At 38.9% G+C, this 15,355-nt stretch overlaps 1 protein-coding gene across 3 annotated transcripts in view; it reads right to left on the bottom strand.

Moving 5' to 3' along the window:
- Positions 1 to 15,355, bottom strand: part of ano5b (anoctamin 5b) — a 44,066-nt gene that overhangs the window by 6,580 nt on the left and 22,131 nt on the right. For all 3 annotated transcript variants that reach the window (XM_057839725.1, XM_057839743.1, XM_057839734.1), the window contains 14 exons: positions 14,934 to 14,998; positions 8,765 to 8,872; positions 6,784 to 6,852; positions 6,296 to 6,580; positions 5,574 to 5,693; positions 5,307 to 5,422; positions 5,072 to 5,206; positions 4,810 to 4,915; positions 4,615 to 4,675; positions 2,352 to 2,503; positions 2,175 to 2,249; positions 1,860 to 2,085; positions 1,586 to 1,764; positions 1,409 to 1,506 (listed from right to left, as the gene is read on the bottom strand). In XM_057839725.1, the coding sequence (XP_057695708.1) occupies positions 1,409 to 1,506; positions 1,586 to 1,764; positions 1,860 to 2,085; positions 2,175 to 2,249; positions 2,352 to 2,503; positions 4,615 to 4,675; positions 4,810 to 4,915; positions 5,072 to 5,206; positions 5,307 to 5,422; positions 5,574 to 5,693; positions 6,296 to 6,580; positions 6,784 to 6,852; positions 8,765 to 8,872; positions 14,934 to 14,998 (1,795 nt within the window). The remainder of the gene's footprint in view (positions 1 to 1,408; positions 1,507 to 1,585; positions 1,765 to 1,859; positions 2,086 to 2,174; positions 2,250 to 2,351; positions 2,504 to 4,614; positions 4,676 to 4,809; positions 4,916 to 5,071; positions 5,207 to 5,306; positions 5,423 to 5,573; positions 5,694 to 6,295; positions 6,581 to 6,783; positions 6,853 to 8,764; positions 8,873 to 14,933; positions 14,999 to 15,355) is intronic.

Below are 15,355 nucleotides of genomic sequence, written 5' to 3'. Positions count from 1 at the left end.
GGACGGACATGTAGAAAAGTTCTCCTCAAACACATCATGCTACTGTATGTTAGCCGCACACAACAACTCTCTCACTGTTAACGTCTTAACCGTGTCATTCGGCATTAATTTACGCTTTTTTTGTGTGGCAAATGTATGTTTATGATGTAACTGGTTTATTTAGCGCTTTTTATTTAGCGATTTAACACCATACTTTTGGATAACATTGACAGTTCAACTGAATGTAAAAGAGGGCTTATTCACTGCCACAAAAGCTTTGGGAGCAAAATATTATAAGGGAGAAAAATTTGACAGAACAACGGCAGCGACGTAGCTGTGCATTAGTGTTAGCGCGTAGCCTGAACTTGGCTTCTACGCAGGAGGCGGGTTTGACCACAGACATACAAGAATAAAATGAAGAAAGGGTAACTCTGACAATGCACGATTTTCTTTCTGTGCGCCAAATGAGCAATATTTCAGTATTGCTTATGTTGGAGCCAAAGGACTACACTCATCATCGAAGGACGAGAGCACCTGTGTACCGCTAGCAAGACGTCAAGTAAGGTGAATTGAACCAACTCTTTCTACACACTTGCTAGGCTGATGGTTAATTTGTTTGATTGATAGCCATCAGGCGGCACGGTGGCTGAGTGGTTAGCACGTCTGCCTCACAGTTCTAAGATCAAGGGTTCAATCCCGGGCTTCGGCCTTCCTGTGTGGAGTTTGTATGTTCTCCCCGTGCCTGCGTGGGTTTCCTCCGGGAACTCCGGTTTCCTCCCACATCCCAAAAACATGCATGGTAGAACACTCTAAATTGTCCGTAGGTATGAGAGTGTGCGTGAATGGTTGTATGTCTCCTTGTGCTCTGTAATTGGCTGTCAACCAGCTCAGGGTGTCTCCTGCCTACTGTCCGTAGTTAGCTGGGATAGGCTCCAGCACCTCCGCGACCCTCATGAGGAAAAAGCAGCATGGAAAATGAATGAATGAATGAAGCTTATATGGCCGAGTCAGGGCAAACTGACGCAAACACGAAAGGCTTATGTGCATGTGTCATGCACCCACAGTGCATGTATGCGCTTGAATATAAGACTAAACGGGAATTTTTAATGCCTGACATTTGTGTCCTCTTTTTGGAAATCAAAATATGATCATCCTGGAATGACATATACGGCCAGCATGTGTAGTTATATGTTTTGATGCTTCTGCACATGCGGGTCAGTTTGCTCAGCGCATGTCAAACTGCGAATTAATGCGCATGCGTAATACTCAAACGGGCTAAATGGACAAAGGCAGTCTGAATGGGCATGACAAAAAAACATATGAAAAAAAATATGAATTGTGCATTAAGACCTGCAGTATGAACCTAGCCTTAGAGATTCAGATAGAAGTTGAAAATAGGGCTACGAGAAGTAAAATTTAAAAGGCTCACGGTAGCAGGGCTTCCTGGATGTTCCCCCACAGTTGCTTTCCAGCCATGACGATCACTAACTGTGTAGTTAGCTCTATCAAGCAGCCTCCAGGGTCACACTAGATCAGCAATAGAGTAAAGAGGCATCAAAACAATGGGTTGAAACACATACAGCGTATTAAAACCCGTGTTGCACACCTCTTCATTCCTCAGTTTGCTCCACTTTCCGAACATGTATGAATATTCACCAGGAAATCCTACAAATTTGCCCTTAAAGAAGGCCACATAGAAGCAAGAGGAGTAATAGTTGACAAACTGAAATAGAAACATCTTCATGGTGAGTCTGTTCTCATACTCCAGGTGAGTCTTTGGGATCTCTGATGGAGAATAGATAATGAAAATTAAAAAACAAAAAAACTTTATCAACTATTGTATCATGTTATGTCCAGGCAGAAAGGTGATTTAAATGTACCCATATCAGTAATCCATATGGCCACCCTCTCATAGAAGAAGTTCAAAATCATGATGATGACAAAATTGATGCAAGAGGCGGTCGCAGAAGTGGCCAGTTGTGGTGTGATGAACCTGCCCACCACCTGGATTTTCCTCATTGGGTCCTTAATGATGCTTGCAAAGGCAGCATACACAGCCAGCCTGTATGCTATGACCCCAATAATACAGGCTAGGATCAGAGAAATCTGTAGAGAAAACACAAACACATTCTGTTATCGGTTGTGTAATGAGGCGTGGCCCATTGTGAAACCATTGACGTGGAACATTTCCATACCCAGAAGATGACCGTAGCTCCTGAGAGGCAGAAACGAGCACACTTGCTACTGACTGGAAGATATGGTTCCATTTCCTAGTTGATGATTTAGATTTAGTTAATATACTGCACTTTGACATACTTTGTTATGGTTTTGTGTATAATTGTTGTCATGTTTCAAAAAAGGCAATAGTGCACCTGAGTAATCCTGTTGAGTCGTCTATTTGTACACCTAATTTCAAACTCAGGCCGAATTTGAAGCTGTTGCTGTTCCTCTTCAAAGTCCACCAAGTCCCACTCATACTCCAATCGAGCTTGACGCCGCTTCCAAAACTCCAAAAATAGAGTTACTGAAAGTATATTTGCGGAAAAGTGAGGGTGTTTGTAATTTCAATTATCTCAAGTGATTTTTTTCTTTCTTTTATGAAACAATTGTGCCCTGTTTTTATACTTTAAATTTAGTAGACGTGTATAATTTGGTAGTTTCTAGAGGTCAACCGATAAATCTGGCCGATATATGGACTTTTTTTCAACATCAACCATATGCCGATTAACAGAAAAAAAGCCAATAAAAAGGATTTTGCTCAGGCATCTGTGTGGACAACTGTGGCCACCACTGACTGATGGTAGGACCCCGGAAGGACCCTGCAACAGCTTAAAGGCAGGCTGTCACAAAGATGTTTTTTTATCTTGCATGAGAGAATATAATGTTGCTTTAGCCTTATAAAGTGTGTACTGAGAGATCCTTACACTCTAAATCAGTGGTTCATAATCTGGATTCGATCGAACCCCAAGGGTTCAGTGAGTAACTAAGGCAGGGGTGCCCAATCCCGGTCCTTGAGAGCCCCTATCCAGCTTGTTTTCCGTGTCTCCCTCTTTTAACACACCTGAATCAAATGATCAGCTCATCAGCAAGCTCTGCAGCAGCCTGATAACGATCCTGATTAGTTGATTCAGGTGTGTTAGAGGAGGGAGACACAGAAAACAAGCTGGATAGGGGCTCTCGAGGACCGGGATTGGGCACCCCTGGTCTAAGGGGTTCGGTGAAGGTGAAATGCAGAGCCCTATTTTCGTACGGTTATTAAATCTAGGCAAAGTGGCTTTTAAGACCAGGTTTTGGACTAGTTTGCTCCCAATTTACAGGCTTGATAATAATAATAATAATAATAATAATAATAATAATAATATATTTTATTTGAAGGCGCCTTTCTGGCACTCAAGGTCACCAGACAATCATTTTAAAAGACATTTAAACATATTAAAGATTGAAAACAGTAAAAATAGCAAAGTATAGAACGTATAGAAAAAAAGATAAAATACTAAAGAGACGTAAAAACAATAAAAACAGAACTAATAGATAAAAAAATAAGTAGCAGATGACTAAAACACAAAGAAATTGGGGATTATTATTGACAGGCGAGTCTGAACAGGGGAGTTTTGAGTTTGGATCAAAAAAGAAGGGGGAACAATTAATCCATTTCTTTTAACTGCTAACCCTCGATCTGATAGGAGGAAGAACTGGTTTGCTCAGTGGAAGGTTGACTTGCCCTTGATATGAGGGAATACAACAGACCAATGGGCAGCATGGTCTCAAATTTTCACCAGTTATTAATTTTGAAGAATTTTGAACAGGGATATACAAAATGATTAGCTTGCTATCTTGGATATATCGGTTCGAAATTAAAAAAAAAAAAAAAAAAAAGAAAGCTGTATTATCTAATTCCGAAGGGTTTGGTGAATCCACATGTGAAACTTGTGGGGTTCGGTACCTTTAGCATGGTTAAGAACCACTGCTCTAAATGTAACTCATAGCATTAGTGTAGCAGTTACGTTAGCATTAGCATTAGCATGGCAAGCATCCTCTTAAACGCTCACTCTCAGTTGTTTACATCTTATCATGATATCCTGGTGGGTTTAATTATTGGAAAATTAATGAACTGTTCTTGCCGAGTGTATCATCAGAAAAAGGAAGTCCTGTGTTTGTTGGTTTGGTAGCACTAGAACGAATGAATCCTTTAGGTCTCAGGTCGTCATTGTAAATTTGAGACTGTTGAAGCAATTTTTAAAAAAAGCCTTTCATCATGTACATGTTTAAAATAAAAGTATATCAGCCTCTAATATCGACTTACAAAACCAGCTTTGGATATAGGCAATCGGCTGAATTAAAAAAAATTTTTTTAGATATCGGTTTCGGCATCGATATTTGAAAATCCCGCATCGGTCGACCTCTAGTAGTTTAGAGCTACATTATTCCAAAAATATCCTAAAAAAGCCTCTGACTTTGCGCAAAGGCTGCAGTGTGCTCAATTAGACAGATAATCCCAATGTGTAACAAAATCATACTGGAAAGTCGATCTGGACATTAGTAGCATGTGGTTTGTCTGATTCTTCACTGTGAAAGACTTCGGTCAATATCTGACGGTGAATATAGACAATTACAGCAGGATTGCGAGTTACTCACCCCAAATCCCCATGAATATGGCAAAGAACACTGTTCCCTCGTTATCAAAGAGATGGGATTGCTGGAAGAGAACACAGGGAGTGACACAATTATAACTGACATGGTGGAATGTTGCTGACTCAGTAGGTCGTATTTTAATCCTTACAGACTGTAAACAATCATGAAAAAGTAACTGCCAAAAGAGGATTAAGTTACCCAGGATGAGAGACATGTAGAGTTGAGTTTCCAGAAAGAGCACTTTTTGTCACACAATGGACACATCACGATTCTGCCCCCAATATTAGGATCGCATATTTCTTTGCTAATAAAGAAAATGACAAAGTAAAAGGCGATTGTATAAAAACCAATGGCCGTCACATAGACTAAAAGATGGAATGAGCTTTAAACTTTAGGAGCAAGTCAAGTAAAGAATTATGTTTTTTTTTTTGTTTTGTTTTTTTAATCTTTTCATACCAACCTGGAAATGTTGTCGTCGTAACTAAGCACGCCATAGGTGAAACATATAAAACCCATGACAGCAGCAAAGAATAACATCTCAGTGTAGAATCCCAGCCATGCAAAGTAAATCCCAATCTTTTCCCCATAGTATTTCCTAAGGGAACAGTTTCATTTCAACAATATGTGTGACTTCAAGGAGAAATATGTAATTTAAGAGGAGACATTAACTAAAAATGCGTTTCCAATTTTCATACCTGATGAGGTTAAGTGGCTGCTCTTTGTAAAAGCAAAGAAATCTGGCCCAGTGCGAGTATAAATTGTACCGCTCACTCTCACATTCAGCATTTCTTGCTCTTTTCCAATAACGGCACTGAAATGAAAAGACAGAAGAAAGGTTTCCTAAGTAAAATAAATTGTGGGAAACATGGGAAGGATGTTAAACCACTAAATATTTAAAATTGTTTTTAATTGAATGTTTTTTCTAATAGTCTGTTGATGTCAGTTTTTACATTGTGACATACATCATGAAGTGGGAAAGCTGCTGTGTATGTCCCATTGCTGAGTAATCGCTTGATTCCTGTCTTATCTTTGTCTTGTTGTCCATTTTTGTAATATGGGCATCTGGCTAAGATGTAGTACACCTGGGAAAAAGAAGAAAGATGCAAATTTTGTTTTCCTAAATCTTGTAAATATATTTACGGAAGTGCATTGCAATCACATGAAAAATAAAAAATTGGGGGGCTATTTTTTTTTTTTTTTTTTGAACTCTCGTTTTTCTGAGTAATCTACTTTTGAGGTCGTTTAATAAATAAAGAGAGAGAAAAAAAAGAAAAGAGAAGAAAAATATAATTTAAAAAAACATCCCCTAGAAAATTAATTTGAAAAACAAAGCTGAAAAAATAATTTTCAAAAAACAACCTCAAAAATAAAAATTAAAAACAAATTTGGAAAAAAAAAAAAATTCAAAAAACAAACCCAAAAATAAATTACTCAGAAAAACAATGTTGAAAAAAAAAAAAAAAAAATTAGAAAAACAATCCCAAAAATAAATTATTCAGAAAAACGGACAGTTGAAAAAAAAATTAATTCAAAAAGCAACCTCCAAAATAAATTACTCAGAAAAAAGCTCCCAATTTTTTATTTTTCTTGTGAATGCAATACGCTTCCGTATGTGTTCAATTAGTCAACATTTTTATGCAAATAAATAACACTCGAAATAAACATCAAAGAGAGATACACTCACAATTCTGTTTCTTGTGGATGGCGGGAAGAAAGTATCCTTGTCATTGATGAGGAAGAAATCAGTCTTGCCTTTATCAAAGGGATACGTAAAATAATCAGGCTGAGGGTGCATAATGTGCTCTGGCAAGCGGAAAGGATTTGACAGCCACTCCAGAGGAACATCCCGGCCGTGAGGGATATCACTGGCTTTGAAGGGAACCTTTATTTTCAAGACATCAGCGTAGGTGGCCAGAACATCCCATGGTGCGTGGATCTTCAAGAAGTATGTCTTCTGGTCTTTAGAGTCCTGATATAAGAAACAACGGGGGGAAAGACGAAGGGCATATTCTGAAAGTTTGACCTTTAACCTTAAAACAAATCAGTAGCTAATCCATGAGTGTGTTGCTGTGTCTACATATGAGCCTTCCCTTTAATGTTTTCCAATAATATCTTGTGCCAATTCATTTTGTCCGCTAGATGGTGGTAGTGCTCGGTTTTACAGTTTCTTACAGATTTGTCTTCTGTCTCCAACTCCAAGCCAGCTTTCTTCAGGTTAGCCTCAAACTCCCTCCTCCTCTCCTAAGGACAAACACACGGAGGGGGAAAAAAAATCACAAGAATGAAAGCAGAACAAGCACTTAACAAACCACATCTTTCTTTTCTTCTTTGTCATTAGTCTATGCCTGTGTTTGCCCCATCGAGGTTCTTTCCTTCCAATATTTTGAATTTTTGCAAAGAAACATATTAGCCAGCCAGCTATGGTGGTTGCTGTGATATAGGCCTACTGTAGAATGCATCCTTATAACAATAATAATAATAATAATAATAATAATCATTATTATTATTAACTCATTCACTCCCAAAGACATATAAACATTGCTATTTATTATGTTCAATTGCTCATAAGTGAAGGACGAAAGAGTAAAAACAAACTTTTTGATGATGAAAGATGGGAATCTACTCTTTCTGTAAGCTCTGTGTTCATGTGGCAACAATAAGCACAGTGCTTGCAAAAAGAAAGATTAGATTCCAGATTAGTGAAGATGAGTTAGTGCAATATTCATAATGTTGGCAAGTGTTCAACCAAATTAAAATAATCAATTAAAAACAACAAAAGATACACGGCCGTGGTTTCGAGAATAATCAATTAAAAACAACAAAAGATACAGAGCCGTGGTTACGTCACCTTAAGTAGTGATTAAAATTCACTCCACTAGAAGGCAGTACAAACAAGTTGAGAGTTAACATGACTGATCCTGATGACCATGCAAGGTTACAACTTGCTTACTTTCACTTCCAGCAGGTCTGGAGCAACATTATTATTCATTTGGGGCTCTGTCCACCCGGTAACGTTAAAACAAAACTGCCTGTTCACCATGATCATCTGCTTGGTAAACAGCTGTCTCTTTCTCAGTGACCACAAAACCATGTGGGGGACATGAAGGAGAGTTGCTAGGGAGAAAACAGTAGCCCTTTATAGTCCCACAATGAATTTTTAAGGATATTATCTACAGCTCTTACATGCTTTTAAATAATCACACGAGGCTCGGAATGTTGGAGTGCCAAAGCCTACTCCTGTAATCTACACACGACAGCACTCTGAGCACAAGGTTGGGGGTGGTGCAAGTGCAAACAAAACATTTGCTGGGCACAGGCCCCCGTGCAGTGACTAGTAAAGGAAAAAAAATGCCGCGATAAGTGACACTGGGTATTCAATATACCCAATTACCACTGCAGCTTAAATTAGACCATGAAATAAGCCTGTCTCCTAAATCTTTGCACAACAACTCAGCAAAAATATTTTGAAAACATTTCTCTAACTTAATGTCTTAAAAAACGACAAATAAGCAATTCAATTGTGTTTGCTTTATGTAAAGCTCCTACTTCCTTTAATCACTGCTGTTTGTGTTTTCATGTGACTGACTTATTTGCATGACCTTTGTATTAGGTTTAAATGATTACTATCTAAAACTTCCATATCAAACATAATTAAGTGTAAAACATTTTAGTTTCATGTTATGTGTCCATAGAAAAGAAGCTACTACCATCACTTCCTATATAGTTGGTGTCAAATATTCCTCTTCTGGATTGTGTAATGAGGCTAAAAGTACCACAGTTTGCCGCAGAACAATGATGAGTAATCAACTAACGGCAGCGTGTCATTTTTCTAGTGTTTTTTTACACACATGGTTAAGAGGGTGTAATAAAAGCAGATCACAGCTAGCGTACAGCTTAACACTCGAATGCCTCTATGCCTAAGCCCTTTTGTACTGAAACATGTTGTCCCCTTCATGCAGATATGGTGAAGTATCCATTTTCAGTATGTTAATAAGGAAAGCAGCATCAACAATGTGAATATGCACTTTTAATTATATACTGTCATAAGTCAATAAATTCTGTGGGAAAAGCACAGGTGAATAAATCTGGACTCTACTGCTATGCATTTGACGTGCCAATTTCCCAGGAGGACAGTGAAAGTGACCTCTGTTACCTGTTTCTTCTCTCCATCTTTGTCATCCACATAAGACAACACAAAGTCGATCCTTCGCACTCCATCCCTGAAGAATACTGTGTCTTTGTTTGGCTGCAGTTTCTCTGTCTATGAGATAAACAACAGGAAAGGGAACTATTGGTTTGTGTTTCCTCTGTATGTCAAGTAATCATTTTACAATATAATTACGAAAAAACTTCAGTCATTTGGATAGCACAGTCGCCTTGCCCTTTGTAATCTACTTTATTCGTCTAACATTATTGGTGGACCAGCCAGGCCATCTCTCATGTTGCATTACCATACAGTCTAATTGCTCTGATATTATAAAATAAAATAACACTCACAACCCTTAGGGATAAATTTGCATGTTATTTGGGGTTGAGCAAAGATGTAGTAATTAGCATAAAACATCAATTTGGCGTTTCACAACTCTATCTCCTTTGTTTAATTATAATTAATTTAAGTAGATAATTTAAGTAGAGACGTCACGAGTACCAAAATAATAATAATAACATAAATGTTTTTAAAGGACAATAATACTGTTGTACAGCGATTCCTCGCTACTTCGCGCTTAAAACTTCAGTCCATCGCGGATTTTTCTTTAATAAAAAAAAATTAAAAATACAGATGAGCTGTCCCGAGCCGATCCCAGTCTCCCTCTCGCACCCTCCCTCTCCCTGCTCTTTTTTCATCAGGCAGGCAGTGCACGTTGTGCACTGGAGTTGTTTATTTAAGTTAACGATGATTGACGAATCAATGTGTTTGATCTTGCCAGACTCAAGAATTTCTGAAGCGCTGCATATGTACATGTGCATATATACTCATTTAGTGAAGCATTTAATAAAGCCAGGAATTTTTTCTACTACTACTTTATTCTTGTTTAAAAATAATACGGTGGGGCAGTCACACGTTTAAAACTTATCATAATTATTACATTTGAAGTGCTTTAAAAAAATTGATTAAAATATATAAACATTATAATTCTTATTTTTTTAAATATACTTTTGGAAAAAGGTGAAAAAAGATATGTCTAATATGTATCTCTTTCCAATGCTAAATTTGAATAAATACATTGAACACACAAAAAGCGCTACTTCGCGGTTTTTCACTTATCACGGCGGGTTCTGGTCCCCATTAAACACGAAAAACGAAAAATTACTGTATTTCAAACAATAATACAGAGCAGACACAGCATGATGTGATCATTTGTAATTTTTGTTATAATTTTAAAGCTGTCCTGTTCAGCTGCTCAGGCACTGAATCTGCGTGCCTTTATAGGCTAAACAGTTTTAACGTGACACATGGGAGTTTGATGTACTCCCATCGTGGTTGTTTATATTGTGTTGTTTATTCAGAGAAAGCAGCTGGACAGAAAAGGGTTTAGGCATTTAGGGGCACAGAGAAAAAGGAGGGAAAGACAGAAGAGAGGGAATAGTGATACAAAAATAAACCTATCATTAAATATATATGATACTTAAATATAAGCAGCGTTGCTATGAGTGCACAAACAATGTTAGTAATGCGAAGTGGTGAAACTAGAAGAAATGAATAGTGAGTATTAAAAGTCGACATCCCACTGTTTATTCAAGGGCATTAGTCATGCGGCCATTCTAACGTGTGTTAATCCTGTGGCAAATGAGACTGCTTCATGGGAGTGTACGGGAAAGCCATACGCTTCCACTGCCATCTCAGGGAGAGCAAGCTCAATATAGCCCCTGCCTGTGGCAATAGCCAATGGAGCACGGTCCGTGCCCCAGGACTTAGGGTGGACACCAACCAGCCTTTGGGAATTGGGAGAAGAAGCCCCAGCCAACACCCAAAACCACCCACAAGCCGGCACCCCCTGCTGCCGCCCTAAACCCGCCGGGATATCCGCCCTTGAGGCCCAGTGCAGGACGGACCACTACGTGGGAGAACGACAGAAGTTGCAAGGCAGCGCGCTTGCTGCCGCTGGGGCTCAAGTAGGGCTATAGGACAAAGGAGACAAAGAGAACATGAAAAGGCCACCACGGGATGGAGCCCAGCCCATTCCGATCACAGCCACCTGCCAGGACGAAGAGGAAGCCCCGCTTAAGGAGCCACACAAAAGGAAAAGTTGGTCCCACCCACCACCCAATTACTATGATTACCAAATCCCTGACAGGAAACCATTAACGCCAACACTGTGAAGGAACTGTGATGGAAGGTGCAGTGTATGCGTTAAAATAGGAGCGGCGGGACAGAAATGGAGAACTGTTTCCCAGCCACTGCAACACCCACCTCAGCCTTCCTAACTGTGTATGATGTACAGTATGTGGTGCATTGAAAATAGGTGTGGATGAGGTGGGACAGGCAAAGGGCCGGCACCTGACCAGCTGCCTCAGCCCGTCAGTCCCAGACCCCCACATTGACGGTTGTATGATGCATTACAATCGAGGGAGCTGGGAAGGATCTGAATACCCAGAATGAAAATGTACGTGCTCAGAGTGTAAATATTTACACTGTGAGGTCTAGAGTGTGTGAATTAGTGTGTGGGCCAGGCCCGATTGCCAAGACCCCTGCCCCACCCCACAACCCCAGGAAACCATCCCAGCACCCTGACAAGGTGCCATATCCCCAAACCGGCAATAGGGGACTGATTGACCCCAAGAGGCAGGAGGCACAGAATCCCACCCCAACACCCCAAGAATGCCTGGAGCCATCACCACGGACTTGAGTGGAAGAAGTGCTACCATCGGGAGCCCAGACAGGTGGGACGAGGAGATGGCAGAGCCAGGTGAGGAGAGGTGCGACCTCTACCCTTGGGCCGAGAAGGGAGCACCCAGTATGGAACCTAAAGGCACCTCCCTGGCTGGCATCCACGCAACCCCATGAGGGCTGACCAAGCTGCCGGCCACACCCCACTAACCCAGTCCCCCCGGGGCACCAACGCCACAGCTATAGAGCAGATAGATCAAAGACTAGTGAACATGCAGAGGCCCAATTAGGGTCTAGAGAAGAAGAAGGACAAACAATTCCACAAATGGCCACAGTGGGTGAAGGTTTTCATTCGAGCCCATCAAGTAGACACCGTTTCACCATCTTGTGTCTTACAAGTGCAGTCAGTTGATGCATTCAGATGCTTCATGTTTCTGCAGAAACCTAATTGGTTAAAGTGTCTGTGCTGGATGGGTTTGGACAAAGACCAGGACCCACTGTGTCCCCTGAAGAATGGTTAGCCATCCCCTGGTCTAGGGAGAGACCACAGTATTTAGATACAACTGTTTTTCATATGAAACTCCTTTGCAGGTATTTTGGTTATTTTTCCAGTTTAATAATATTGTTTAAATCAATAATGGCGGAATGGCTTGTTTTTCTTTTTTGGAAGGTGTATAGTACTCAGATCCCTAAACAGACAAAGATTTATAAGAGAGAGTAGAAATCTGCAGTTCAAAAAGAATGATATTTTCTTTGTCACTTGTAACCAGAGCTGTTTAATTAATACACATAGCTTAATAGCATGATTATTGCTATTTGCTATTGTACATTCATCAGATTGGGAAAAATCTCATTTTATGCATTTTAGCTAATAGCTTTTTCTGCTTAGCAGCCACTGTCATATTGTAATTGCCAATGGGTCGATAAATAGTGTGAGAAGTACAGTATGTGTAAAAAGAGTGAGAGTGTGCAAGCATGGCCAGTACCTCTTTGGAGATAAAAACGTTTTGATACTTTGTCATATGATCCCATATGACTGTTGCCTTAGCCACAAAAATGTAATCTAGTGAACAAGAATTTATACAATAACACATTTCTTAATTACTGTAAAGATAAAGATCAAATTTAATGTATCTAATGCTTTTTCAACATTTAATGATAGAACAATTATACTCTTTTATACGCTGTACCAAATTAATTAGGTTATAGCCATTTGACATTGTTGGTCATGAGCTATGATGGTGGGGAAATGTTTTTTCTTGTCTTGCAGCTAAGGCATTTGCATTGATTTTAATATCTGCGTTTATAAATGATATTGGTCGATAGTTTGCTTGTTGGGTGGCATCCCGCCCTGATTTTGGTAGTAATTTTATTACTGTGGTGTTCATTTCATCTCTGATTTAACCGTTTTTGTTTCTTTCAAATACCATTTTATAAATAATGGCACAAACACGGTTCCTTGTGCTTCTTATAAACAACATAGTGTAATCCTAAACGGTAGCAATGTAATGCTTTTCATAACTCATCTTTCATGCTTATGTTGCAGTATTTCACAGTTTCTGTGAGCAGTTGCGTCAGTGTAAAGCTTTCTACATACTAACTCAAATGTTATATGTTGTACAAAGCACACATGAAAGAGTAGCTTACTGGACATATTTCAGTGCAGTCCTCAACAAATTATTGAAATTGATTTTTAAAATAACGGATGAAGTGGAATGAAAATGCATGAATAAAAGACATATAGAGTTCATTACATGGAACACTAACTAAGGTAGTTTCAAAAACTCTTCTTGGCTTGTTTATCAAAGTACCACATCCTCCAATACGTCTTCTAATAAGAATTGTTATTAAGCTGCCTACGAGTGGAAGTTTAAATTTACGTGATATAGTGCTTGAGCATTATAAGAGCTGACAGAGTAGCACTGATTAAATGTTCCATTAGTGGGCTGTAGTAAAGATGAACATACACAGCTGGCTCCCACCAGAGCATAAATGGTCGCTGTGTCCTCTTGTAAGGGAATAACAAGCACTCCTTGAACAAGTGAGATCTTGTGATTCCACAATGAGGGCAACAAGTCAGTAAAAGGCCATCTAAACATATGCTGCACGAGCAAATTGAGAGTCAGTAGTCTTCCACTATAATAGCACAATTTAAATGATATGACAAATTACACCACCATGTCACAATGTCTACTACTAGTAGATATGAATACCACAAATATATTAGAACAAAAATGATCTGACTGCATTCTTACCTCCGTGAAGTTGCCCCCCTATCATACACAAATTTATTTTAAAAATCTATGTCATTTGTTTGTGCTCATTTGTGCTGAGAAATTTTTCGATTTTGCTGCTATTGTTTTTGCGATATTAACAATTCTTTTGTAGGTCAATCTGAAGTCTGCGAGTCACGTCATCACTCAAAATTAATATCTCAAGCCCCCCACTTACTGTAAAATGGACTTGGAAGAGTGCCATTTGTTTGTGCTACATTTGCGCTGGTTGTTGGCACACCCCTCTGTTATTGGGAGAGTTAGTACACTCCGTCAGCCGCAGGAGTTGGATATAAAAAGGTGCGATTGAAGTCATCACTCAAAATGAATATCTTAACATCAATATAATGATAGCAGCACAAACGAACATTTTTACAGCACAAACGAACACAAAAGTAGCATAAACGATTGGTCCATTTTGCAGTAGATGGGGGGGCTGCATGATGTCATCAATTTAAATTAAGATAATATCTCAATATCTCAAAAACGATAGCAGCAAAAAAAATTTTTAACAGCACAAATCGGCGCTGAATAGCAGAAAGGATTGACACTATTTTTAGCCATTTTTAATCAAAATGGGGGGCTGGTTGACCGATAGATATGCAACTGTATTAGGCAAAAACTAACAATTAATTGCCTTTTTAATTATGCCTCACTTTCTAGACATGACTAATCAATTCATGCTTAATAAAATTAGGACACCAAAATTAAAGTTCAAGTTAAAATATCCTCCATTACCATTAAAATCAAGAGAAGTGCAAAATCAAATTCTCCACTTCACAACAAATTTGTGATTAATTGTGATTCTGTAGTAGTGCAAAAAACAAACAAAAAAATAAAATAAATAAAAGACGCTGCGGCAACCAGATGGGCTGAGTATTGATACTTTTGCAATCAAATATCATATCTGGATACAACATCAACATTTCAGTATTGATACGTCGATAGTTCTAGATAATTTTGACAATACTTATTTGTGTCTGGGTCAACTCCAGATCGTGACAGTGTTGGTGCAATATGCAGATTCCCTGAAAAGCTCTATGAAGAACATCAGAAGAACAAACTTATTTGAATGTTGTTATGCATTCTGTGTGTTCAGATGCTGCCATGATAACATAACAGCTTGTGTTCGCCATCACTGTTCTATCTTTAACATCTTAGATAAAGAGAAAAATTAGGAATAAAATGGTGCCTGTATAAAGTAATGCGCTGTATCATACCTCAGTGTGTCCTGGGAGGGTTGCTCTCTCTGAGAGTGAATTAACATCATTTCCACCATTTTCATCTGGAAAATAAATGGGTAGAGTCACACATTTCATGTAACATACAGTAAAGTGTATCACAAAAGTGAGTACACCCCTCGCATTTCTGCGGATATTTAAGTATATTTTTCATGGAACAACACTGAAAAAAAATTGTCACAATGTAAAGTAGTAGTTAATTTATTTCCCCTCAAAATAACTCAAAATATAGCCATTAATATCTAAACCCTTGGCAACAAAAGTGAGTGCACCCCTTAGAAACTACGTACATCCCTAAATGTCCAAATTGAGTACTGCTTGTCATTTTCCCTCCAAAATGTCATGTGACTCGTTACAGGGGTGTTGTCAGCATTGCTGCAGAGATTGAAGAGGTGGGCGGT

The sequence above is a fragment of the Corythoichthys intestinalis genome, chromosome 1, assembly GCF_030265065.1.
Source record: "Corythoichthys intestinalis isolate RoL2023-P3 chromosome 1, ASM3026506v1, whole genome shotgun sequence".
NCBI classification, from domain to species: domain Eukaryota; kingdom Metazoa; phylum Chordata; class Actinopteri; order Syngnathiformes; family Syngnathidae; genus Corythoichthys; species Corythoichthys intestinalis.
The sequence above is the reverse complement of the archived record's forward strand: the minus strand, read 5'-3'. Positions and strand labels throughout refer to the sequence as shown.